The sequence below is a fragment of the Aulonocara sp. 'chitande type north' Nkhata Bay genome, linkage group LG3 (genome assembly GCF_057382095.1).
Source record: "Aulonocara sp. 'chitande type north' Nkhata Bay isolate Kocher_YH1m ecotype deep benthic linkage group LG3, A_spYH_male_GT1.1, whole genome shotgun sequence".
Classification (NCBI taxonomy): Eukaryota; Metazoa; Chordata; class Actinopteri; order Cichliformes; family Cichlidae; genus Aulonocara; species Aulonocara sp. 'chitande type north' Nkhata Bay.
Genome location: NC_141346.1, coordinates 48,840,929 through 48,866,174, shown reverse-complemented (window position 1 = coordinate 48,866,174; position 25,246 = coordinate 48,840,929). Strand labels below are relative to the sequence as shown.

Sequence of the window (25,246 nt, the reverse complement as noted above, 5' to 3'; positions counted from 1 at the left end):
CTGCTTGTAGCTACAATATGTACATGGTGCTAGTGTGATAGCAAGCTTTTATTAGCTGAGGGTGTTGAGGGTGAACTTGAAATAATTATCATTGTTTGAAGTCTTGAGTCACAGTTTGGTTCGATTAAGTTGGCAAAACATCAAAGTTTAGCATTTCACAAAAGACAAACTGTGTTTTCTGCGAGTCAGGTGATGAATCACAGTGGACTTGTTACTATTAGCAACACTGTGAATGTTTGAACAGTCATTTCAGCTGTTAAATTAAGATAAATATAATATAAGTTAAAATGCGTCCCTTATATACAGATACTAGGGGTCTTATTGAGGGCACGTCTGTAGTGTTAAGTCATTAATTTGAACCCATACAGCTCCAAAACAGTCATTCTCATCCAAGCAGCATGATTGACTGATAAGCTACCCCAATCTATCTTCAATCAATTTGTCACATGCAAAGTTTACACCTGCAGTGAAAAAACTGTCAAATGTACAATACAATGGGCAAGAGGGGAAAAAAGACACCTCTACTCATTCTGGGCTCCTTGTGGGAGGTCAGCAAGCTCCTCTGCACAGAGAGCACATACATATCCACATCACAACACCCTAAACCACATGACAAGCAACTGGGTTGGGTAAGGGTGTGAGAGGCTACCTATGGTAGCCGCATTAAATTATGGTGGTTTTCCTTTAGTGCGAACAACTACATGTATATTTTACAGTTGATCTAACAGTCCTTCACTGGTCTCTCAAGCTCCCGTTGGAGAGCTGTGAGCTTGTCCGAGATGTCATCAATTTTGCGCTCAAAGAGTATAGAGCATCTTACATTAGAGGAAACTCAGCTCTTATATAATCACGGGCTATGACGATATAACTTCTCACACATCAGTCTAAAATGGGAAAAATCAGCTATCCACATATCTTAAAATCTCTTGGGTATTACCCAGCTTCAATTTAATCCCGAAAATATCATCCAACCATTGGATGCATTTAAAAATATATCACTTATACACATTTCATGAGGCACTAAAAATAGAGCAGAGGCTAGGGATTGACTTCAGTAGCACTAGCAGCACCGAGTGACTGACACAGCTTTGCCTTCAAACAGAAAAAAATGGCTTTGAAGCCATTTGAACTAAATGCATTTTAGATATTTGGGTTCTAATGTTGTCTAAATAAGAAGGAGGGGGTTAATTAACACAAAGCAGTTGAAAGGACAGAGAGAAAGGACAGGATACGCGGAAGGTTTTCTTATGTTATCTTCAAAGTCTTTAATATCGGCCTGTTTCTGACCAGAGGGCTTGGTTTAATGAAGCTGTTTTTCTTCTTCTCTCTTACCCTCTGTCCTCATCTCCCCAAATGCCTCTTCTTTGCTGTCCTCCTCTCTATCGCTCTCTCTCCCTCTGTTTGGCACTCCCCCTCTCCCTTTGTGTTTATCTGCCCTTTTCATATCTGCTCACTTGTGTTTCATCTTGACGACTCTTTTTGCTCTCTCCCCATCACTCCTCTGTGTTCCCATCTCCTGCAGGTGGATTATCGCACAGAGGACGGTACGGCCAACGCAGGTTCAGATTATGAGTTTGCAGAGGGAACGCTGCTGTTCAAGCCGGGAGAAACCCTCAAAGGTAAAAAACAACACTGACTACAATAATTTCTGACATATTTTCAATAAACATGTCATTGAAACTGATGCTCAAATAGCAGAGGTCATCTGCAGCTCCTGAGGCAGATTTCTTTTTTCCTTTTTTTTTTTTTTTTGCTAGTGGTTTCACGGGGGAAAAATGTAATTAAATTAAACATTTTAGCAAATTATTATAATTACTTTGCACCTGAGAGCAAGATGCTAAAACAACAATTCTTTTCTCAGAGATCACAGTGGGCGTCATTGACGATGACATCTTCGAGGAAGATGAGTATTTCTACGTTCACCTCAGTAACCCTCGTGTCGTTGGCTATCCGGAGATTGGCACTGCACCTCTGGATGCCAGCGCTACCCCGAAAGCCGTGCTGGGTGACAACCACACTGCCACAGTGACCATCTATGACGATGATCACGCAGGTAAAAGGAAGCTTCACCTTAACTGTGTTCACAGGTGTCACGTGGTGTCGTGATATTCAGACTTTTAACACCTTAAAGTATTCAGTCTAAGATTCCTATGGGGAAAACCTGCCGCTGAATAATATTGTGGAGGGCCACAAGTGTCAAAATGAATTAAATAAATAATTCATTGTGTCATTAATTAATTAAAATAGAAAATAATTGAATGATTACATATATAAACAATAAAATATCAAGGAATTCAATTTAAAACATTTACAAAATTATTTATTTCCAATTTTAATTAATTAATGACACATTTAATTAATTATGTAACGATCTATTTATTCAATTCATTGTGGCACTTGTGGCCTTCCATATTTTTAGGCCACGTCACACACTGGTTTGTGAAATTCTTTTTTAAAGCCTCAATTTTAGCATCCTGTTATTAGTAAACAACAAGTGACCATGTTTGGAGGAGACCCTGAATACTAGCTCAGGTTAGTTAGGTTAGTTGGCCAGACTATGCTAATACTTTGAACCATACAAGTGGGATACCGAAACTTCATTTGATAAAACCTGACAAGTTGACTTTGGGACAGGCTGTGAGTGCAATTAGCACCAACAAGGTGCAAAGTCCCATTCACTGAATCAAGTTATCAGCAGTGGAGCCTAGCACACAATCATGTATCCAATAGAGCAGCGGTCCCCAGCCAGGGCCACGGACCGTTACCAGTGAGTCATTTGGTACCAGGCTGTGAGAGTTGAGGCTCAGGTGTGAAATTTATGGTTTTTACCACAGTTTTTGTCTTGGTTGTATCATTTTATTTTGTTGTATTTATCCACGACACTTTGAAGGTCGGAAAATATTGTCTGACATTAAACGTGGCAAAAAAAAGTTGGGGACCGCTGTGTTAGAGGACCCAACTGTAGAGGAGATTAACCCCTGAAACTGCTGCCTGATATACAGGGTGGGCCATTTCTATGGATACACCGTAATAACATGGGAATGGTTGGTGATATTAAAGTCCTGTTTGTGGCACATTAGTATATGTGAGGGGGCAAACTCCTCAAGATGGGTGGTGACCATGGTGGCCATTTAGAAGTCGGCCATCTTGGATACAACTTTTGTTTTTTCAATAGGAAGAGGACCATGTGGCACATCAAACTTATTGGTAATGTCTCAAGAAAAACAATGGTGTGCTTGGTTTCAACGTAACTTTATTCTGTCATGAGTTATTTACAAGTTTCTGACCACTTACAGGGTTCTAGAGTGCGACCAATTTGGTCGCAAATGCGACCAAATTTTTCAGTGGTGCGACTAAAAAAAAATATTTGGTTGCACCTGTGCGACCAACTGTTCGGGTGGCAAAAAAAAAAAAATCTGCAACCTTCCCTGTGGTCAACAACAGACACACATTTTGCCCCTATCGTGGACTAAACCAATGAGAGATAGTCAGGGGCGGGACCTCTCTGATTGGCCGTGGTCCAGTTGAAAGTGCAGGTGGAAGTGGAAGGTGAGTAGCTTGAATAAAGCGATATCAATTCATTAAATCCTGAATCGACTTTTAAATATAATTGTGTTTTGCCAGAAACGCCAGATTCTCAGATTAAAGCTCACAAAACCATTTCAACAACAACCAAACAGCAAATGAGAGCAGGTACACGGACTCCACACAAAGACGTAAACACAGAACGGACTGACGCATCAGAATCAGCTTTGTCTTTCTCGGCCCGTAGACAGACACGCTGTCGGAGCTTAGCGATTCTGATGCGTGCGGTCCGCGCTGTGTTTACGTCTTTTTGCGCTGATTCTGAGCTGCAGGTTTTGTCTCTCTCCAGCCAAAATCCCCCGAGCCAGCAGCAAAAGAAGCAGCAAACTGCGCTTCACATTTGATCGATGTCGTCATGAATTTTGCTGTTTTGCTTCCACGACTATTAAAATCACACTTCATGCACAGCTAGCTCTCTCTCTCTCTTTCTGTACTTCAAGAACAGTTTCCCGTCTCCAATCTCTGTTTTCTGTATTATTCATTCGCTTATTACCCACCAGTCTACCGTTGTTTACAGCGCTGTCGGCTGCTGTCTTTTTCTTTTCTTTTTCTTTTTTTCACTTAAATGACCTCGGACAAGAAAGCCTATTTTTTCTGTTGTTCAATACTGAAGAAATTTAAACTTTATATGCAGAACATTGTAGAATATCTTTAAGGTTATCTGCTATAAAAAGCCAGACCAGGAAAATCTCCTTCATGTCTTTCTGTTTTATTCTCAGTTACTTTCACTCAAAGGCATCTGCTGTGATGTTCACAATTCTGATGAAGTCAGTACTGATAAATGATCAGAATTATAATATTTCTGACTGTCTGAGGCTAAATTGAATTGAATCAGGACTTTGAAAACCGGAATCGAATGGATTATAGAAATCAGTGATGATACCCAGCCTTAGTGAGCAGTCTAGGCACGACAGAAGTGGATGTAGCTGTAATAGGAAAAGAACTATTGCTAACTTTTCTGTTAAGTTAAGGCCTGATCCTTCTGAAATTCATAGCCAGTGCTCTGACACGGTGTCATCAATCTTTGAATGCTGAAAAAGCACAGTGTATCCAGAAAAACACATTATATTATATAAATTATTAGAAAATTTGTGTGCGCCTAACTTTTGTGCCGGTACGCCCATGGCAAAAAGTTAGTCTAGAGCCCTGACTTATAAAATGTGTTCAATGTGCTGCCCATTGTGTTGGATTGTCAATGCAACCCTCTTCTCCCACTCTTCACACACTGATAGCAACACTGCAGAAGAAATGCCAGCACAGGCATCCAGTATCCGTAGTTTCAGGTGCTGCACATCTCGTATCTTCACACCATAGACAATTGCCTTCAGATGACCCCAAAGATAAAAGTCTAAGGGGGTCAGATCGGGAGACCTTGGGGGCCATTCAACTGGCCCACGACGACCAATCCACTTTCCAGGAAACTGTTCATCTAGGAATGCTCGGACCTGGCACCCATAATGTGGTGGTGCACCATCATTGTGGAAAACTCGGGGAACGTGCCAGCTTCAGTGCATGAAGAGGGAAACGCATCATCATGTAGCAATTTCAAATATCCAGTGGCCTTGAGGTTTCCATTGATGAAGAATGGACCCACTATCGTTGTATCCCATATACCACACCAAACCATCACTTTTGTTGGTCCAACAGTCTTGGAGGGATCCATCCAATGTGGGTTAGTGTCAGACCAATAGCGGTGGTTTTGTTTGTTAACTTCACCATTCACATAAAAGTTTGCCTCATCACTGAACAAAATCTTCTGCGTGAACTGAGGGTCCTGTTTCAATTTTTGTTTTGCCCATTCTGCAAATTCTGTGCACCGATCTGGGTCATCCTCGTTGAGATGCTGCAGTAGCTGGAGTTTGTAAGGGTGCCATTTGTGAGTAGCTAATATCTGCCGAAGGGATGTTCGACTAATGCCGCTCTCCAGTGACATGCGGCGAGTGCTACGCTGTGGGCTCTTGCTGAATGAAGCTAGGACAGCCACTGATGTTTCTTCATTAGTGACAGTTTTCTTGCGTCCACATTTTGGCAAATCCAACACTGAACCAGTTTCACGAAACTTAGCAAGCAGTTTGCTGACTGTAGCATGGGAGATGGGTGGTCTCGTAGGGTGTCTTGCATTGAAATCTGCTGCAATGACCCGGTTACTGCGTTCACCAGATATCGGCACAATTTCGATCCGCTCCTCACGTGTTAACCTCTTCGACATGTCAATGGCTGTGAACAAAGAGAAACTTGTAAATAACTCATGAAAGAATAAAGTTACATTGAAACCAAGCACACCATTGTTTTTCTTGTGACATTACCAATAAGTTTGATGTGCCACATGGTCCTCTTCCTATTGAAAAAACAAAAGTTGTATCCAAGATGGCCGACTTCTAAATGGCCACCATGGTCACCACCCATCTTGAGGAGTTTGCCCCCTCACATATACTAATGTGCCACAAACAGGACTTTAATATCACCAACCATTCCCATGTTATTACGGTGTATCCATAGAAATGGCCCACCCTGTATATCTAAAAATTTTGTAAACTGAAATTTCAATTCTCACTATTTCTTGGTATTTGATTCTACAATATTCAAATAGACATATTTGTTTTGCGAAGCGCCTACCTGGTGCTAACACTGCAAAGTAGAAAAGCTTTTTGCACACTGTAAACCTGTGCTTTACTGCTATCAGGAGTCCACATGAATCTGTTGGTGTGCCATAGGTCGTCGCCTCTGGGTGTCCATAAAACAGCATCATTAGAAGGTGACAAAGAGCTCGTCCTTCCAGTGTTGCGACATTTTTCTGCAATTTGAAAACATCCAGGGAGTTAAAAATGCAGGTGGATGAGTGGAGAGTGGGTGTTTACCCATTGTGTTTCATCTAGAGAGAGTGGGAAGTGATCTGTTATCCTCTTACTGTACAGTATATACCGTACACCTCTGAGAGCAAGCTAGTGCGTGAGTGTGTAGGTGTTTGTCAAGCTTTTTAGTGTTTCTCCCCTGTGAAATAAATTCTTTCTTTCATTAATTCTTAGGCATCTTTACATTTGAAAGTGCCACTCAGAGGGTGAGTGAAAGTGTTGGCGTGATGGAGGTGAAGGTGCTCAGGACGTCGGGGGCTCGAGGCCTGGTCGCCATTCCCTATCGAACCTTGGATGGAACCGCTAAGGGAGGGGAGGACTACGAAATGGCTGCAGGCAAGCTGGAGTTTCAGAATGATGAGACCATGTGAGTACCTCGCTGTTGTCTGCATGACATTTCATCCACCTTTGAACACCGTCCTGGTGTATTTTTTACATTTTGCGGTTGGTGTGACATCATATGGAGACTGGGACATTTTTGGATCAACATTGACGCCCTCACATTTCCTCTGTTTTCCTTCCTGTGATTGATTTCTATTCAGAAATTGCTGTGTAGGTTAATCAAGTATTCTGCTGTATAAATGGCTCTATTAGGTAGATAACAGTGTAATAATGTCACATTTCCAGGCAGGCTTCTCTGCATTAAATGCTTGCAAACACATGGGTGCACACATACACATTCATAAAATTGCTCTTGCGTCCTTGGGTGCATGCATTTTTAATATGCTGAAGTTAGCGGTGTTAAATTGACCAATACATAAAATGGTTGGGAATGCAGTTTCTCCAACGCCACTCGGGGCCCATAAAGCAAGCCCTCTGCGTACGTGTGTGTGTAAGAGTGTGTGTGGTTTCACATATCTATATGTATGAGGACCAATTAGACTTTTAGATGTAAGCGTGAGGACATCTGTGCATAATTTAAGAATATTTTATTAGATTGACAAGGTTACAGTGAATAAGGACTGAGCCAGGTGGTGTTATGACATCGGTGTGTTTTCAAAAGCTTTGTGTGTGTGTGTGTGTGTGTGTGTGTGTGTGTGTGTGTGTGTGTGTGTGTGTGTGTGTGTGTGTGTGTGTGTGTGTGTGTGTGTGTGTGTGTGTGAGGTTTAAGTTTAAACCTAGATTTAGGTTTTTGACCCTTTGGGGAATATTTGCCTTCAAAGTTCTGCTTGAGAAGAACAATTATGGCTTTGGAGTTAAGATTAAAACTAAATGTTGGATAAGGTGAAGGGCCGGTGTTCTATTTAGTGGTTTGCGATTGCAAAAGATTAGAATTTACAAATGAGCACAAACGTCTGACACCAGCAAACCTCTAAGCAGAGCGTCTTTAAAGCACAGGTCATAGCGTGTTCTTGTGCGTGTGGGACGGAGCGATGTGCTGATGGTGCAGTCACTGCTGCAAGGTCAGGGAGAGATGAAAGGGAGTGCGAGAGAAGCTAAAGCAAACGACAAGAGTTAAATGTAATCAAACAATGCAAACTGTAAAGCTGAGGCAGTCTTCTGAGAGCTGCTGTTATGTGAGCACAGGAGGTTAAATAGAAAGCTGGTATCAGTGGGTCTGAGACTGCAGCAGATCAGATTAGCTGAAAGTGAAACTATTGGTGGTGTGTTTGCTAAAGAGGATTAAAAAGATCACTTAGTAGAGTGTGTTTCAACCCTGAGAGATTGCAACTTTGTGGGTCAAGCATAAGCAGCAATGAGCGTCTTCCTCTGCTGGATATAGATTAGTAGTGAAGGGCATGTTTTTATGAAGCATCGGAGAATAACTCAGTGTATATATGGGAGTCATGGAGTCATAGTTAATGTATTTAATATTCTTAAAGGAACTGCTACAGAACGTGCATATAAACGACTGCTGCAAAAACAAAAAGCTATTGATTCTGATTCTGCTGATCTACATCAACCAACAGTGTATGTTAGTTAGTTTAGAATGCTAAAGCCAAAGTCACACAAGCATAGAGACCAGTCAGTCATGCACTGGTAACCACCACTCGCTATGGAAAAGTGTTGTCCCAGATCAGTTGGTGAGTGGTTGCAGGAGGTTGTTTGCAAGGTGAAAATGTTGGCAAAAAACAAAAACGCTACATCCAGATGAACCGAATCAACTTTTGGGGATTTCCTTAGCTTTTGCTACAGCTCTGTGGTTAGTTAGCAAGTGTCTGCTAGCAACCAAAGCACTTGCAAAAGAAGCTGAGATGCCTTCTGTGACTGAGACTGTGAGCTGAGCAGGAATGGAGGCAGTGTATAGTTTGCATCAAATACAAAAGCAAAAGTAAAGACGCTGAGAGGCCTTGAAGCTGTTGCTTCAGACGAGCAGGGTGACTGCTGGGGAAAGGAGGGGGTGGATCGATAATCCAATGTTTCCATGTAAAGGAGCGTGAGCCAGCTGAGCGAGGGATATGCTGGTGAGAAAGCCCCTGTGGTAAATTGATCTATCCATCCTGGCGTCTCCCGCCTCGCTCCTTCTATTCTTCACCTCTGCATTTACTCCCCGGCCCTAACCTTTCATCTCCTCGCTCTTTTCGCCGGTCAGCGCTTATAACTAATTTTTCCTTTGCTTTTTCTCCATGTGATATTGTTTTTTATACTTAAATAAGTCTATCCATCCACTTCTGATTCACGAGAAACCCAATCAGTTCTCGACTTTGGGTTTAAGGCTGCTCGATCTGCCCTCGTTATCAGTAACTGGCTCTTTCTCTTTACAGTTTTACCCCTTTTGTTCTCGTCTCACTCCCTCTCTCTCTTACTTCACTGATTCAGTCCATGCTCACTTATTGTTCATCTTCTCTCGCTGCTGCCCCTCTCTGCGTGCTTTCTCTTTTCATCATTGTGCTTTTGAACTACTTGTCAAAAATCCTCCTGCACACTAATGTGAACCTGCTTTAATCTGCTGCACTCGTTTCTCCTTCTCCCTCTGCTTTCTGCCTTTGCCTCATCACATTTCTGTAGTTCATCATGTTTTCTCCATACTAATCTCTCACATATTTTCCTGGCATATTTTTAGATGAGTTTTCTCATGCCCTCCTCCTGCTTCTCCACCTTTTCCTCATACCTCACCTCCCATCACTCTCCTTTCTCACTTATCCCTCGCTTCTGCGCACCTTTGACTTCTCTTCATTTGCATCTTCCTTTCACCTTTTGCTTGTTTACATTGTCAGACTTTTCCTTCACTTCTCCCTTCCTCTCGCTCTACCTGGCACCTTTATTTCCCTCCACCTTCTCTTCTTAATTACATCCTTCTCCCCATCTTCTCCAGCCAACACCGTAAGAACAGGGACTTGCTGCCAAAGCAATTCAGCTGGATCACAACCCAGACATAACTCAGTGTCCACACGCCTCCCTCCACTTCCTTGAGTTCTCCTCCAATATGTGTAATTGTTTTGTTTACCCTCTTTCGCCTATATCCTGCATTTAAGCAACCCCACATTAATCTGTCATGCATGCTGTCTGCCAGAATGAGCTTTGCTTAAAGCTCAGGAAAACGGTAAAGCGGTGATAGGAGGAGAACGGACTGAGACGGGGGAAACATGACGAAGGGCGAGTCAGGTGCAGCTGAAAAAAATCTTGTGGGAAATCTAAAAGTTGCTGGAGCTTAACTGACAGGAGGAGAGGAAAAGTGAAGTGAAGAGAAGGAAGAGGCGCTTCCACTCGATTTCATTATAGAAGATAATGTAATGCTACGCTGAGCCCACAAAGGAAAAGTCCTTTTTTCTTTTGCCTCCCTACATCACAGATACTCCAAGAGGTCGTGCTGAAGGTGTCCGCTCTCAGAAGCCCAAGATGGAGCCTCCCTTTATTAAGCAAAACCATTTTTACACATTAATGTCAGTCGTGAGGAGAACTACTCAACCTGCACATCCTCTTAAAAGGAAGACGAAGAAGCAGCTTTCAGATTTCTGAAAATAAACCCAGATGATGTCATCATTCAAACAGAAATCCAGCTTTAAAAACCGGGTGTGTGCCACTTGAAGGAGCCTGTCACGTATGAGGGCTCCCGCAGAAGCGAAGTGAAACTAAAACTTTAATGCAGCAAACACCTAAAGCTCTACCGTTACACTGCAAAGTACGTGACAGGAGAAAAATGACGAATGTGGCCACATACACGCGTAACACAAAAGCGACCGTGTTAGCCAGTTCTTGTACCCATACGGCATCACTTTCTGTGATGGAATACATCAGTGTTATGAGATACAGATGCACGTATCAATATTTAGATGTCTCAGTTGCATCAAGGCGTCGACTTAACAGCATAAGCAAGTCTGTGGGTGAGTCAAGTCGGATCTGAATACGGTGCTGTGCAGTTCACTCAGTCACAAGACACACTGTTGAAGAGAGGCAGAGATTAATAATAAATAATGATTAAATCCAGAGTGATATGTAAACACAAATGGGAGGATCCAGTATATGTAAAAGTATATGTTACCCACCATAGCACTGTGCATCTACATTTCTTTACTGTCTGGACTCCCATTATATGCTGCAGCAGCAGCAATGAATTAATTCTCTCTCTGTTCAGCTAATTAATGAATGAATGTTTTTTTTAATTACCCTTTTGTTTCTCCCCATCGGACTTCACGAGCTTTGCTCAGTTTTCTGTCTGCAGGTCTTTATCTGCCACCTCTGCCTTTGGTAGGCCTTTGTTAATCAGAGGGCGTGTGAGTACTATATACAGAAGCAGGAAAGAGAGGGATACGCTCAGTAGGGTCTGTTTATTCTTAGCCTCCCTATGACCTGCAGCTCAGTGCAGATTCACAGCCAAGCTGCAGAAAAATGTGTGTGCGTGCGTCTGTGGCTGTGTTTGCGTGTGGTCCACTCCCCTGGCTGCTCATTATAAATTTGAAACAGGTGTCGCCACCGAACTGTGCCAACGCCTGTTCAATTACTGCCTTGCACTGTGTGTGTGCATGTGTGCATATAGTGTGCACTCACTTTACATACCAAAGCATCCTTCCCATTTCTGGGACTTTTTTAAAGTACGTGAGCATATGAATGATGAGGTATTTAACTTCGACTGAGTTCTGAAAAATTCTCTGCAGCATATGTGTTATGGGGTTGTTTGTTTGTTTGTTTTTTTTTGGGGGGGGGGGGGGGGTGTCATTGTTTTGTTTTGTTTTTTGTCTGGTTTTGTATGGTAGCTGGGATAGGCTCCCAAGATCCCCCTCCCTGCTTTACCCTGATAAGGATAGGTGGAAGAGGATGGATGGATGTTGGTTTTGTGTGTGTGAACTCCATACTTACTCCAGCACCTGTTCAGCTTTTTGCTCCCTCGAATGGCTTAGAATAAAAAAACTGGTGGATTTATCAGCCAAGCTTCTCGATTACAGCCAAAGGGGCTCTGACTGTGATCAAAAGATTGCCACTGTTGGCAGATTTTATATGAACTATTTATATTATGCTACCGTGCGTGGGCTAATATTAGCTCATAAGAATGGAATATGTCTTTGTACAAGTAGTTTTAGAACCAAATATAACACCGTACTGAAACACTGAGGTAAAGCTACATCTTAGCTTCCTGCATGGCTCATTTATTCGATATGGTTTATGTAAGGGGGGGGGTTTCATTTTGCATAATGAGAGGAAAAGCCGTAATAACAAGGACCATCTGTGGTGTTTAGTGAATGTAAAGCGGGCAATGCTGGCTGGTGTTTTCTGAACTGTGTTAGTGAATTCAGTGAAGAGCAGAATATTACCAGTGACTAAACTGTGAGGTCATCCAGGATCATCGACTGTATTTACATTATGTGTGGGTGGATGGTGCTGCACTTGTATCCATTCGCATTAACATGCCATTGTGCAGGGTGAACGATTAAAGTTATGCAACCTATGCAGACATGCTTGTGTTGAGACCTCCAAAAATCAGGCAGCGTGTATTTTGGAGATATGCGCTGGAGATATATGGAGATTACGCTCGACGCAGGTAGAAAAATGAGCCTGAACATGACCGGGAACGTCAGCAGAATTTGAACACTTTGTTTCACTTCACCTCTTTGAATGTTCCAACTTGGCTCTTTTCTGCAGCTCGTTCAAAGAACAACAACAGATGGTTGCAAGAGTAGCTCACAGGAGTGTTTTTAACACTGCCCCCTGGTGACAGTAAACAGGTATAGCAACAATGATCCGCAAAGCTGTGCATAGCTTTGTGTTGGTCCTACGGAAAAGCTACGCACTTGGACAACACGTGTTCACGACTACCGTCCTCACAAAGCTGTCAGAGTTACACAGCTGTAACTGTCGTTCATGCTTCGAGATTTAGAGGTCAAACTTACCGTTTATGGGCCGGATAATTTCACATCTCAATTACTAATGGGTCGACTGTATGCGGAGCCAAATCTTCAGCTCTGCTGGGAATCCATGCAGGAAGGGGTGGGACTTTATTTTGATGGTAACAATCACATGCAAAGACAGACTGGGATCATACCATTATGTGAAAGACGGAATGGGGGAGATGTTCCAGAGACAGCAAGTGTAGTGGTACAGGCCAGGTACACAGCGAGAATGTAAAAGTGTTGTAACGTTTAACCCCACATGTTAACAGTGCTCACTTTCACATGCTGTAGTTGGCTATGCTTATGTTCACTGGTTAAACTCTGTGAATGGAGTTAAAAGTACAACCCGAGACACATCTGGGGGAATCTAAAGCATTTCTGATACAACTGGACAGTAAGTGTTTGAGGAGTTTAGATCATTTAGACTCACACGACAATCCCCTGAGTGATACAGTATTTATCATTTTGCTTCAAAATTATATCACAGATATCCACTCAAACACTACCCAGAATGCACCACTTCATCTGCTCTAATCCCAGCATCCTGCCATTGTGCGTTATGTTTTAATGAGCCTGAACAAAATTTCTTAGTGTTTTTGACGAAGCTGTCAGAAGAGCTGTGATCATACATTAGCTGCTGGTGAAGGAGAAGCAAGCTAGCAAGTTTAAAACAACACATCCTCCCTTTGGCGAGATGTTTCTCGGAAGTAGAGAGAGAGAAAAGAAGGAAATACAAGGAGAGCGAGAATGTGAGTCTGTGTGTGTTTATGTGTTTGTGTGTTTGCGTGGGTGTTTGAGCATGTTGCGGTGCTTGTAAAGTGTTTGCTATTTGCAACCTGTTTCTCCGTCTGTCACCAATGTAGGGTGACTAACCCGAAGCTGTTCCCAAAATAAAACATCCTTTGAACTCCAAATCCACCGCGTGTGCATGTGTGCATATGTGTGTGTGTGTGTGCATATAAATACAGACGCAGAGTCAGTGTTTCAGCTTGATTGTTGCTCCAGGTGCTTGTGTTTGTGTGTCAGCAGCTAGCTTCATTTTCTACACAATCATCTATGTTGCTCATCTAGCTGGTGTCAGATCATCAAACTCACACACAAACACACAAGCGCAATCACAGCGCTTTCAGGTTTTTACAAACAATGCACATCTCTTCACAGCGTGTCGATCCTGCCAGTCAGCACACTTCTTAAACTTTTTTCTTTAAATCATCATTTGTGATTAAACTTGGCACGTGCTGTTTATCAGACGTGATGGAGCTGACACCAGGATAAAAAAGTCTGAGCACATATTTGGTAATAATATTCAATCACGCAGCAGAAAAACACAAACACGATGCTCCAAACATGTTTCTGTCATTCATTGTTTGGATGTTTGCCTGCTGCTTTGTGTGAATGTCACACGTTGACGCTGTCGAGCAGTGTATCTGTGTCTCACACACACACACACTGGCTTTTTTCCTGGTTAGTTAAGATGGATAGTGCTTCCTGCCGGGCATATTTATGCAGCAGAGCTCTTATTAGAAAAATACACCCTAAAACCATGGAGCACATTTCAAAACAGCTTCTGGGTGCTATCTTGAAATTGTAATGATGTGTTTTATTTTGATTTCAAAAGTTAATTGGACAAACGTGACTGATCACACAGTGTTTGCCTACTAACACTGCATTAGTTGTGCACTTGTACATCATTAACAAATCAGACACACGTTTTTCTATGTTAGGCCGCTACTCTTGTAGTCCCATGCTTGTTTCTCTTATTTTCACAGACGTTTTCCTTTTATACAGAATATACCATCTCTGTTTTAAGAGTGACCCTATGTTGTGTTAGACCTAGAATAATATACATGTGTAGTTTAATGAATAAATAAATTAAATCATCTTCTATTTTATTTTTAGTAGGTATATAGATTGTTTTGTGTACATTTTTCAGGCCTTGTTTTTCAAGTGAACAAGCAAAATCTTTGGACACACACTCACCGACCACTTTTGTTTAGGTAGGGCCGTTCAATTATCCATTAATGCATGCATCTATTCACCCAGACACAAGGTAGAAACTCGGTGCATTAAGGCAAAACGACCTGCTCGAGTTCACACTAAGAATCAGAGTATGTAAGGTGATTTAGGTGATTTTGATGGTTCGTGTTAGTTACTATACTACTAAACCTGTGTGAAGGATAAAGTTTTATCAACCCAAATCCACGACCCTTAAGACAAGGATAAACAAACTTTAATGCTTCTTGGTCCAAAAAATCCAAGTGATCATAAGGATGCTGAGGAAACTCAGGTCAAGCAGAGCAAGGAGAACACGCAGCAAACAGTGGATTTCTCAACAAAAGAGAGACTCTATCACCATATTCAAAAGATGATCAGGGAGCAGTAACATCTGGGGAACAAATCATTGATGATGTAACAAGAGAAGCAAAACTAAAGACAAAGCACCAAATTAAAAGACTAGGAAGCAGCTAGACGCATAAGACCGACAGTGGAACACAAGGTAAGTTAGATTTAAGCTAAACACACGAGGAAGGAAAAGCAAACCAAAAATTAAACCAGGATACAACAACTCAAAACTCTGGGTTAAAGCCTCAGTCTCTGTATTTAGAAATCTGCTGGGATTTTCCCACACGACCATCTCGAACGGTAGGAGAAATAGAAGATGTCCAGTGAGCAGTAGTTCTCTGGGTGAAAAATTTAAGCTCTTTTCATCAATATTAGAGAGAAAACCTCAGCAATCAGATGATCCCCCGTGTGCAACACTTGGCAAAAGTGGGAAGGAAGAACTCCTTTTTAACAGGAAGACAGGCAGGTGATATCTGAACATGTGGGGAGTGAAAAGAAGGGGTATCAGAGGAAGTCCCACAGCAGTCTGGGCTTATAGCAGCATAACTACAGGATGGCTCAGGGCTGAAGGCTCTGCCTCTCCTCTTACTTTTGGAAAAGGAACTGCTAGTGAGCCTGTAGTCTGAGAGCTCCTGCTCTGATGATAAGGTGCTATGAATACTCCATGATGGCAGATTTAATTGAAAGTTTTATGGTGTGTATATAGAGGTGGATTAGGACAGCATTTACATTTATTCCAATTGTCTCTTGAGGCTGCATTATGGTGCAGAAAAGTATGTTGTTTGCAGCCAAATGGAGAATTTCCTCATTAACACAGACTCACTGGTTCAGTTTAAACTTAGAAAGTGAGGTGCTATACAGGAAGACTCTGTAGCTTTTTATAACAATAGACATCAGGGCGATACATATTTTTTGTGCTTTTCATGACAATTTTTATTTATTCTGTCAGCTGGATTCTAATCCTGTCTATTCTATAAGGCCCGCATCCTTTTAGGTTCAAATGACAGCCTGCAAATGAACAGATAAACACTTTAAACTCCCCCTCCCCCCTTTGTTCTGCTGAAAAACGTCAGGATGCCTCCATAACCGCGAGAGTTTTTCCTCTTTCTTGTCTTCTCCCCGTTTGTTGCCTTAGCAACTTTTGATCCCCTCCCATTGTAAGCACAATAAAGCGGAGACGACGGAAAAACGAAGAACAGAAAGATAAAGAATAAAAGGGAGAAATTATAGGAGTGGGAAAAGGAGCCTTGTTGTCTGTTTTCTTTTTTTTGATTTGTAGTTTTCTTCTAAGGATTTGTTTTTCTGCTGTCTGCACCGGAAGTTCCAAAACTACCGACTGTCTGATCACGTTCTCCATAATTTCTCGCGTCCCCCCCCCATTGCCCACTCTTCTCGAAGATTTATTGCGAGATATGGAAACATCTACCGCATCTATTGTGTGTGTGTGTGTGTGTGTGTGTGAGATAGAAAGAGAGAGGGACACACGTCCATTGTTTGTTCTTTAATTAGTAAAGCAAAACATTCATTGGCCAAGTGGATTATGAAGATTAAAAAGCAAATCACATTTGGGCGCAGTCATGGTCTGCCTGACAGAGAGAAAGACAGAGCAGTCAGAGATAGACTAAATGACAGAGTCGGAGAGCAAAAATAAAGACAGAGAGGAGCGGAAGAGGGAGGATAGAGAGGATGCGAGCTTTTATCCTCCCTTTTCCTCTCCTCTCTCACCTCTTCTTGTTTCTCCTCCTTCTCCGTGCCTTTTGACTCTTTTCTCCCTCTTCTATCCCCCTACTTTTCTTCATCTCCTTTAATGCCAGAGCAGTCAGAGTAAGTAGCTTAAGTCAACATCTTTTACAACGGTAGAAGCCTTCTGTTCGCCTCATTGTGCGTGTGCATCCGTTTCTCTTCGTGTGTGCGGGCCCGAGCGTCTTACGTTTCAGCTGTGTATCAAAATTGATGTGGCAGCCACCATCTGTTGTTTGCCCATTGACATTTTTCTCCCTACTACAGTTATTCAACTTGCAGTGCCGCACACACATAACCAAAGAGCACACCGGGCTTTCTCTAAACACAAATTTTACCCATTTGTAATCCCTGCCTCTGGCTCCTCTTGCCCTCCCTTCCTCTGCCTCTTCCTCTTGCGGTGCTGCTGTTTAAGCAGCAAAACAGAAATTCTGTTGATTTGTGGGGTGTGAGACGAAGCCAGTGACCTGACCACCGAAGTTGGAGAGATTTCACATCATATCAGAAACATGATGTTGTGTTGCTAGAATCCAAATCAGCCTTCAGTTAGAACAGCTTTGAAATGCTGAGCCTGCTGCTTCCGTCTTTTTCTGGATGTGTGCTTCTCCGTCGCTGTCGTTGTGTCTTCCTCCTTTCCTTAAATCTCTCTTTCTGTTCTGCCATCTAGAATCCCCGTCACTCCCTGTTTCTGCTGCCACTCGCGCTCTGTGTGTCTCTGTCTTTGTACTGCATCGCCCTACATGCTCCCCTGTGGTTGTTTTTTTAGCCCTGCAGTTCCAGCAATTTTCATTGCCAAGTATGCACACACTCACACACAAACACACTCTACAGTCTGAGTTATGTACCCACATACACACAGAGTACAAGCACACGCACACGCTGACTCTTGCCAATGAATCCCTGTCATCAAACCCCTGTGGACTGTGCACACCCTGTAATCATGGCTCTGAGACCTACCAAGAGTTCTTGCAGAGGGCTGCTGGTCCCTGCCCTTTTGTATCCACCGTACCCCCCTGTAGTCTCTGCTCCACAACCGCACAGCCCCCCCCCCACCCAGTTCCACCGGTCTCCACCCTGCCATGCTGAAACCACACTAAAGGACTCACACAGTTCGGTTTATTAAAAGGCCAAGGTAGAGTTACATGGGTTGGGTCAGCTGGAGTGCCACTTTTCCAGTTCTTTATTTTGACTGTGGGTTTCCTTAGAGCTTTTAGACTCTTTCTCAGCAGGCTGACTAAAATCATTGCTTCATGTTGCAGTTTTGGTGTTTGCTTCATGGACTTTGGTGTTCAAAAGAAGGAAATATGAGCTTATGATTTACACCACTTCTCTCACTTTTTCATAAACTCAGGAAACCACCACTGCATTCTCACCCCGCGTTTCTCTAAGGGCCATCAGAGAGCAACTTCTTATGTACCAAAGTCCAACTTTAAGTCTATTTTTAACCTACTCCTCGCTTCATTTAAACACTTTCTTGGTAAGTTTGCCATTTAGCTATTGTTAAGCCATATTATAATACTATTATAGCATGATGTTCATTTGATAAGTCATTGTCCCATTTAGAGTAAAATAGAAAATAAAGCAGGGTGTGCCTTAGGGTGGACTAGTTTGAAGTTGAGAAGCTGCTACCATATGAGAGTGCAGTGTCCTCAGTTGGATCTAAAACACCAACATGTAACTGCCAAGACGCTCAACCAAAGAACTCTTTTCTATGCCATCTTATATATCTATCTATATATATTTATATCTATATAAATATATTTTTAAATACTCATCTATTTCTGTCATCTGCTACTGTTCTGTCATTTAAATGTAACATTTTTACTGGTAAATCTACCAGCAATGATAAATAATGATAATTTTCTGTCATTTAATAGTTTGATCTATAAAGTGTAAAAGTATAAAAAAATAAAACATCCCATCATAGCTTCGCAAAACCCAGAGGAACTTGTTCTGTTGAGAAAAGTAACAATAGCAAAGTTTATCTCCCTTTTTTCTGTTTTCACTTCAGTCATCTTGCAGTTATACTGCAGCCATTGCCTCATACTAACTAACTGTTTGCCCTCTGATTTGTTGGAGGGGATTGTTAAATTCTGCCAGAGCGGTGACCTTTAGCTCCGATGGCAGTAACAAACTAATGAAATCAAGTGAAATCGTAACAGCAGCCTCAGACTGCAAGGCTTCTGTTTCTGCAGCTTGGCTGGAATTACCAAACTAGAAAACCAGGCAGATTTTAATGTAAATAGGAGACATATTCTGATTGCAGCTGTGTTAGCAATCAGGTGCAATCAGTTGATAAGTGTTTAAATAAAACAATAAACTGGGTCAGTTGCAGGTGGGACATTTTTCCATGGAAGGAGATGTTTGTAGGTGATGATAATAACAGTATTCAGTTTTTTATTTATTTATGATGATTTAAAAGATTAATTTTGACTCTGAAAAATCACATTATGTGAATCCAATAATCCAATAAAAGCCATCACTTTTTTATCTAGTAGTTTAAAATCATTTGTAGTTGGTTAGCTAACATAGCTAACAGCTAACATGCTAGCCATCGAGCAGTCGATAGTAGTCACAATAACTCTCTTAGATTCTTTCTATTTTAATTTTTTCATCAGAATTTTACATAATTTGATCAATATGATTTTATTGCTAGATTACTTTCTTTGTCAGTTAGCATGTTAGCTGTCTTACTACTAAACTCATACAAAACCCGTATTTTGCTAATTTCAATGTTATTATTGGCTCATTTGTGCATTTAACTAATTTTGAAAGAATCTTTACACTTTTTAACACTTGTATATATTTTTTTTAAAAGAGTGTCGGATTCTGTTGCAGATTGGTTGTTTTTTTATTCAAAGACAAAGAAGCTATCTAGGCTAACACGTTTGCAGTCTGTTTGCTAACTAGCTTGCTAGCTTGGTTGGTAATTGTGTAGTTTCATCAAAACAATAGACTGCAGTCCCCTTTATCTATTCAGGCAGAACATTTACAGAGTAGAGTTTATAAGTACATAGAACAATAAAAGTTCATAAGAACAATAGCTTTACTGTTGTTCACTGATCTTTGAGTCATTGGTAAGCAATAAAAATTAGTTTCTGTTCAGATTTTACCAGCTGTTTTTTGCTTTGAAGTTTATCAGTTTCACACTCACAAAGGATATCAATTCATATCCTCTTGCATCAATCTAGTGGGAACCCACCGGTGAAACTTGCAACCTGTTTTGGGTCTCAGTCCAGTGCTTGAGAAACCTCACTCTGACATGATGAATGTACGCTATTGTAGAAGAGTGATGAGCCAGTTCCTGACTGCATTACCTCAGGGTAATCTAGTATGATACACACTCATACACACACACACACACACTGATGTCAGAGTCATTAAAATCACTGATAGCTTGTGGAGATGATGTGACTCACATAAGCACTCACTCTCCTTTCCAGTTCTTTTTCTTCTCTCCATCTGACTCTATTTACCACATTATCTGTTTCATCCTGCTGCCCTCCCCCCTCCCCATTTGTCCCTTATCTTTCCCTCTCTACTTACTTTCCCTTCAGTTTTTGCCCTGCTCTCTTCTTCTCTGTCCTGTTTTTCTGCCCTGATCTCAACATCCATGCGTCTATCTCTCATCTGCCTTTTTATTAATCTTTCGATTTCTTTTTTGTCCTCCACTAATTCTCGATCGAACTCTTGTGCCTGTCATCACCTCACTTTTATTCTTCTTTGTCTGTCTCTTCATTTTAGAGAATGATACAGTGTATCCCTTTTGCCGTAGTGGTTCTTCTCAGTGCTCCAGCGTTTGCCGTCTATAATCCTGCATCATCATCGTCCTCCTTTGTGCCTACTCCTCCTTCTCTGTTATTTTGTCTGTGCATTAATAGCGGGGGAACGTTTAAGCAGTTTGTTTTGCTAGAGAAAAAAAAAGTTTAAGAAAGACTGAACAGTGCTTTTAAAATGTCAGCACAGAGTGGACTGGAACTAGACTCACATAGATCATGCACAAACACTCGCTGTTTTCACAAGCACTTGGTAGTGTGCTTTATGGCTTGTGATTATTGATTTCTTCACTATGGAATAAATGCATTGCCAGTAAAGCTTAGTGTGGAGAAGGCTTTCAGTCTTCATGGTCAGTGTATATATATGAGTAGCAGGTAGAGTTGCAGGTGAAGGGTAAACTGGAGAGAGATCTGTTGATCCAATAAACAACTGAAAAAAGCAGAGATATGTTCAAGAGTGCGCTGTGAGGAGCTCTTTGGAGCCAGCAATGAAGGTACTGCAACTGTATAGGTAGCCACAAGAGATCAATTCAAAAGGAGTATAATTGTTTAGCTTATGTGCTCATAGTGCATTTTACCCTCATTAGTTTGCAGCCAATACCTCATGACTTCTTTTAGGATGAGGTAGCTGCCCAACTAACTTTGTTCAAATACATCGTGGTGATTACTCACCATAACGATGAGCTTCTTAATTTCCATGTCAAAAGACAGCCCTGCACACGTTCATAATGTGATTTGATCGGCTGGCAGCTGACCTGGAACATAATGTGACTGCCTGGTGCTTGATATAGTCGAATTGCTCTTTACCACAAGCAGGACAAGCAAAGCAGATCAATAAATCCCCATTTCAGCTCATTTCAGCGACCCTGATGTCACGGCTTTCAATGACACACATCGTTCCTAAATTTAATAATAATTTAGTGCATTTTTTTCTCCCTATTCAAGTATGAATTGCAGTGTTTCATCCCTCTGATCAGGCTGACGTGATCAGTTATTGCATTGTTAAATACAGCAGCTGGAGAGTTGTATGCTCACTGACATCACCGGCTTTTAGAATTCATACATGTGACAGCATCACGATGCCCGGAGATATCCTTTGCAGCTCATTCACTTTCCTTACTCTCATTTCGCCTGATGGACAATGATAAAAACCTCTTGAGACCTCCAGGTTATAAACACACTTGTGCAGGTATTGTGAGTGATAGGTAGAAGAAGAAGGATAGACTGATGAAGGGGGCAGAGAGAAAGAGAGTGGTGGAGATGTCAGAGGAAGATAAATAGGTTTCAGGGGCAGGCAGTAAATGGAAAGAGAGGGAGGAAGATGAACGGATGGAGGGAAGGGCAAGGAAAAAGGACAGACAGAGGCAGAGTCGGTGGAGGGAAGAAGATAGATGAATCGCTGGGAATAAAAGACAAGAGGGAGAGGAAAGGGCAGGTGGAGGTAGAGAGAGAGAGAAGGGGAGCAAATGATGGCTAGAGGGAGATGAATAAAACAAATAGGGCCGAAAAGGAGAAGAGGATTTGGAGAACGGCTCACATTTGGTAAGACCAACTGTCGGCACCCCGGGTGGTGATGGGAGGAGTGCAAGAGGGCAGACGGAAAGAGGAGGAGTAAATGAAGAAGACTGAAGGGAGAGAAAGAGACAAGTGGTAGATTTTCATGTGCCAGGGGCGGAGACCGAAAGAGACGGAGAGAGTGAGAGAGATTTTGGCGAGCTGCCGCACACAGCCCTGGCAGTGGTTGGCATGGTGATATATATATCCCACTGCTTAAAAGCCCTCACCTTGAGCTGCTAATGCCAGTCAATCAACCAAAGGTGTCATTACTCAAGCAAGGCAGGAGATCGTCTATATTCACGCCACTCACTCAGAAATGTCATTTTCTTAATTACAGCCTTTTTCCATGCACTGAGAAAAAAACATTTTCCAAGCCCGCTGAACTTTTTTAAATTCTGGGCAATGTGGACAGGTCACCTATGACACCACATAAAAAACCACATATTGTGTATATCAGCATGTAATTATGAATGCAATATCTCACTTACGCCACCTTAAAGGTTCCCAGGCCAGGAAGGTATCGGGAAGGTATCGGGCTGTCAACCAATCACTTGGGTCACAACTGAACTGTCTCAGCAACAGATCTCTGCAGGTATGACAAGGCTGTTCTTAGGTATATCCCAATTCATAGGCCGCGTCCTCTGAAGACCGAGAAGGCTGTGAAATGGGATGGTCTAGCCTTCAGATTTGTCTCACCAGCTGTCCCGGTGGAGTTTAATAAATTCAGCCGTCTGCTCCTTGCTCGCTAATATATAACAGGACATTGGAGTAAATTCTCGAACATCTCACACTTTTGTTTAATCAGTTTTCTGTTAGATGTTTATTCGGCTGTGTGAAAATTATAACTTTAATCTCAGCCAAACCGTTTTACTCACGAACAAATAAAACAGCCAAAAAATAACATTTAAGTTATCTAAGGGACTTATGAATCATGTTTAACCTGTGTAGCGAAAGACCACGGGGGGAGTTCGGTGTTCTCGCCTGTTCTACTGAGCCTCGACCTCCCGGTCAGCTTTGAGCTGGTGGGTAACAGACGTCTCCGAAAATGTCTTTTAACTTTTGCAAATATATGATGTTTTGATGGACCGAGCACATATTTGAAGTTTACACAGCTACATTCTCGCCCGAAAATAGGTTAAAAAGTGTATTTTGTGACCCAGAAAGAGTAACATTGAAACTAAGTAGCTGGCGCTATTGTTGGAAACTGGAATTGGCTATGAATTCTTGGATAGGTTGGGCCACGAAGGATACACCCAACCCATCCTTCAAATTCGGGGAAATGAAGGACGCATTTGTTGGCCGCATTTGAAGCAGCCTTTGAATTGGGACAGCCTTCGTCGCATGGTTGTGACATAATCGGCCTTCAAATGCGGCCTCCGAAGGATGCTGCCTATGAATTGGGACACACCTCTTGGTATTCACCGTCCCTACCGTCCCCTACTTGCTCAATGTTACAACATAATCAGTTTTTTCAAGGGGCAATAAAATACTTGTCTTCTTTTAGTCTTAATATTAATGCACACGTTTACTTTCGATTCATAAAAAATGCCAAGTATAAGCATCCTTGCTTAAGTAGATTTGGAGAATCCCATTTGGACTTACGCATCTAAAAGCAGTAAATTTCAAACCTCATCAGATTGTTGGTGTCTGCCTCGCTGATCCTCCTTTATACATTACCAGTACAAAAAAGACATTTAGACAGAGTTAGCTGTGGACCTGAAGAGAGTGCAGAGCAAACATTCTGGAAGAAAGATTAAACACTTTTATTTCAGTGAACTAAATCATAGTTAGACAAAGCCAAAGACTCAACTTGTAAATATCAGCAAGGAATGATGTGAAGTTCACTGCAAACTGAGGACACCTTTGTCCTAAACCACTATATTCTGAGATAAACAACAGGAAATTTCATTATATCAAGTCTAGACGTTGCTTAGAGAAACACAAAGTGAGATTTTCTGAAGACTACTTGGCATAGTCAGTTGATTGTTGATTGTTTAGTATCACAACTGAAGTCTGTTTTGTAAATGATGCTGAATGTGATGAGTCCTGCTGACTTGTTTATTCCCTTGACTTTTGCTGTTATAGTGCCAACAAGAGGTAAAAACTGCATTATTAACTTAATGTTTGACCATATGCCCACAAAGCATCTACTTCTAATAAAGTACTGATTATAGAGTGTTGCATTATCCATATTTTCATATTTTTAATCTTGGATTCTACTAGAGTGGCTTCGGAATGTTAACAATTCTAAAAAATGTATCATGTAGTGCAGCCCCATCAGTTCAACCTCTGGCTGAAACATCCAGTTTTACTTCCTCTTGCTCTAAGCCAACTTTCTTCTGATTGGCTGACCCTCAATAACAGAAGGACCGAACAGCAGGTGGGCGGGGCTTCTGTGTTTACAGCAGGAAACACATCTCCTAGATATTCTTTCTCTGTGATAGCACACAAATCCAAGAGTATATTATTTAAACCTTTGGCTTTACATATACGGGCTTTTTTCAGGAGTTTTGCACAAAATATTAGCATTCAATTCAAAGCAACACGGTGCCAAGATACAGCCGTGCATGAGCTTATTTTATTTCGCTCATTTGTTTTAAATATGTTTTTTTTTTGGTGGGGGTTAGCTGTTTTTCCACATGTCAATGGACTGGTTCTTATATAGCGCTTTTCTACTCTCACTGAGCACTCAAAGCGCTTTATACAACTTGTGAATTCACCCAATCACTTTATCTAAGGTTGCTTCTATCTAACATTCACTCGCATTCACACTCCGATGGATGCATTGGAGGGCAACAGGTTAAGATCTTGCCCAAGGATATTTGGCACGTAGATTGAAGGAGCTTGGGATCGAACCACCAACCTTCCGGTGAGTAGGTGACCCGATCTACCACCTGAGCAACAGCCACCCCGCACACATGTGCTCAGTTTTTTCTCCTACAGCTGTCATTCGATGTGTAATGCTAACTACTTTAGCACAAGTGGTTATGTTTGCATGTTTACCTGAAGTTTAAAGCTGGAGCGCTGCTATATGATTCAAACAAAAGAGCCTAGGTATAATGTCACATTGTTTTATCACTGGACATGTATTCAGTACCAGCAAATCATATTTGAACATTGTCAATTG

General features: G+C 41.7%; 1 protein-coding gene across 4 annotated transcripts in view; it reads left to right on the top strand.

Annotated features, from left to right (window-relative positions):
* Window positions 1-25,246, top strand: part of slc8a4b (solute carrier family 8 member 4b) — a 134,333-nt gene that overhangs the window by 72,571 nt on the left and 36,516 nt on the right. For all 4 annotated transcript variants that reach the window (XM_086284399.1, XM_086284381.1, XM_086284391.1 and 1 more), the window contains 3 exons: window positions 1,523-1,619; window positions 1,862-2,053; window positions 6,612-6,804. In XM_086284399.1, coding sequence (XP_086140525.1) covers window positions 1,523-1,619; window positions 1,862-2,053; window positions 6,612-6,804 — 482 coding nt within the window. The remainder of the gene's footprint in view (window positions 1-1,522; window positions 1,620-1,861; window positions 2,054-6,611; window positions 6,805-25,246) is intronic.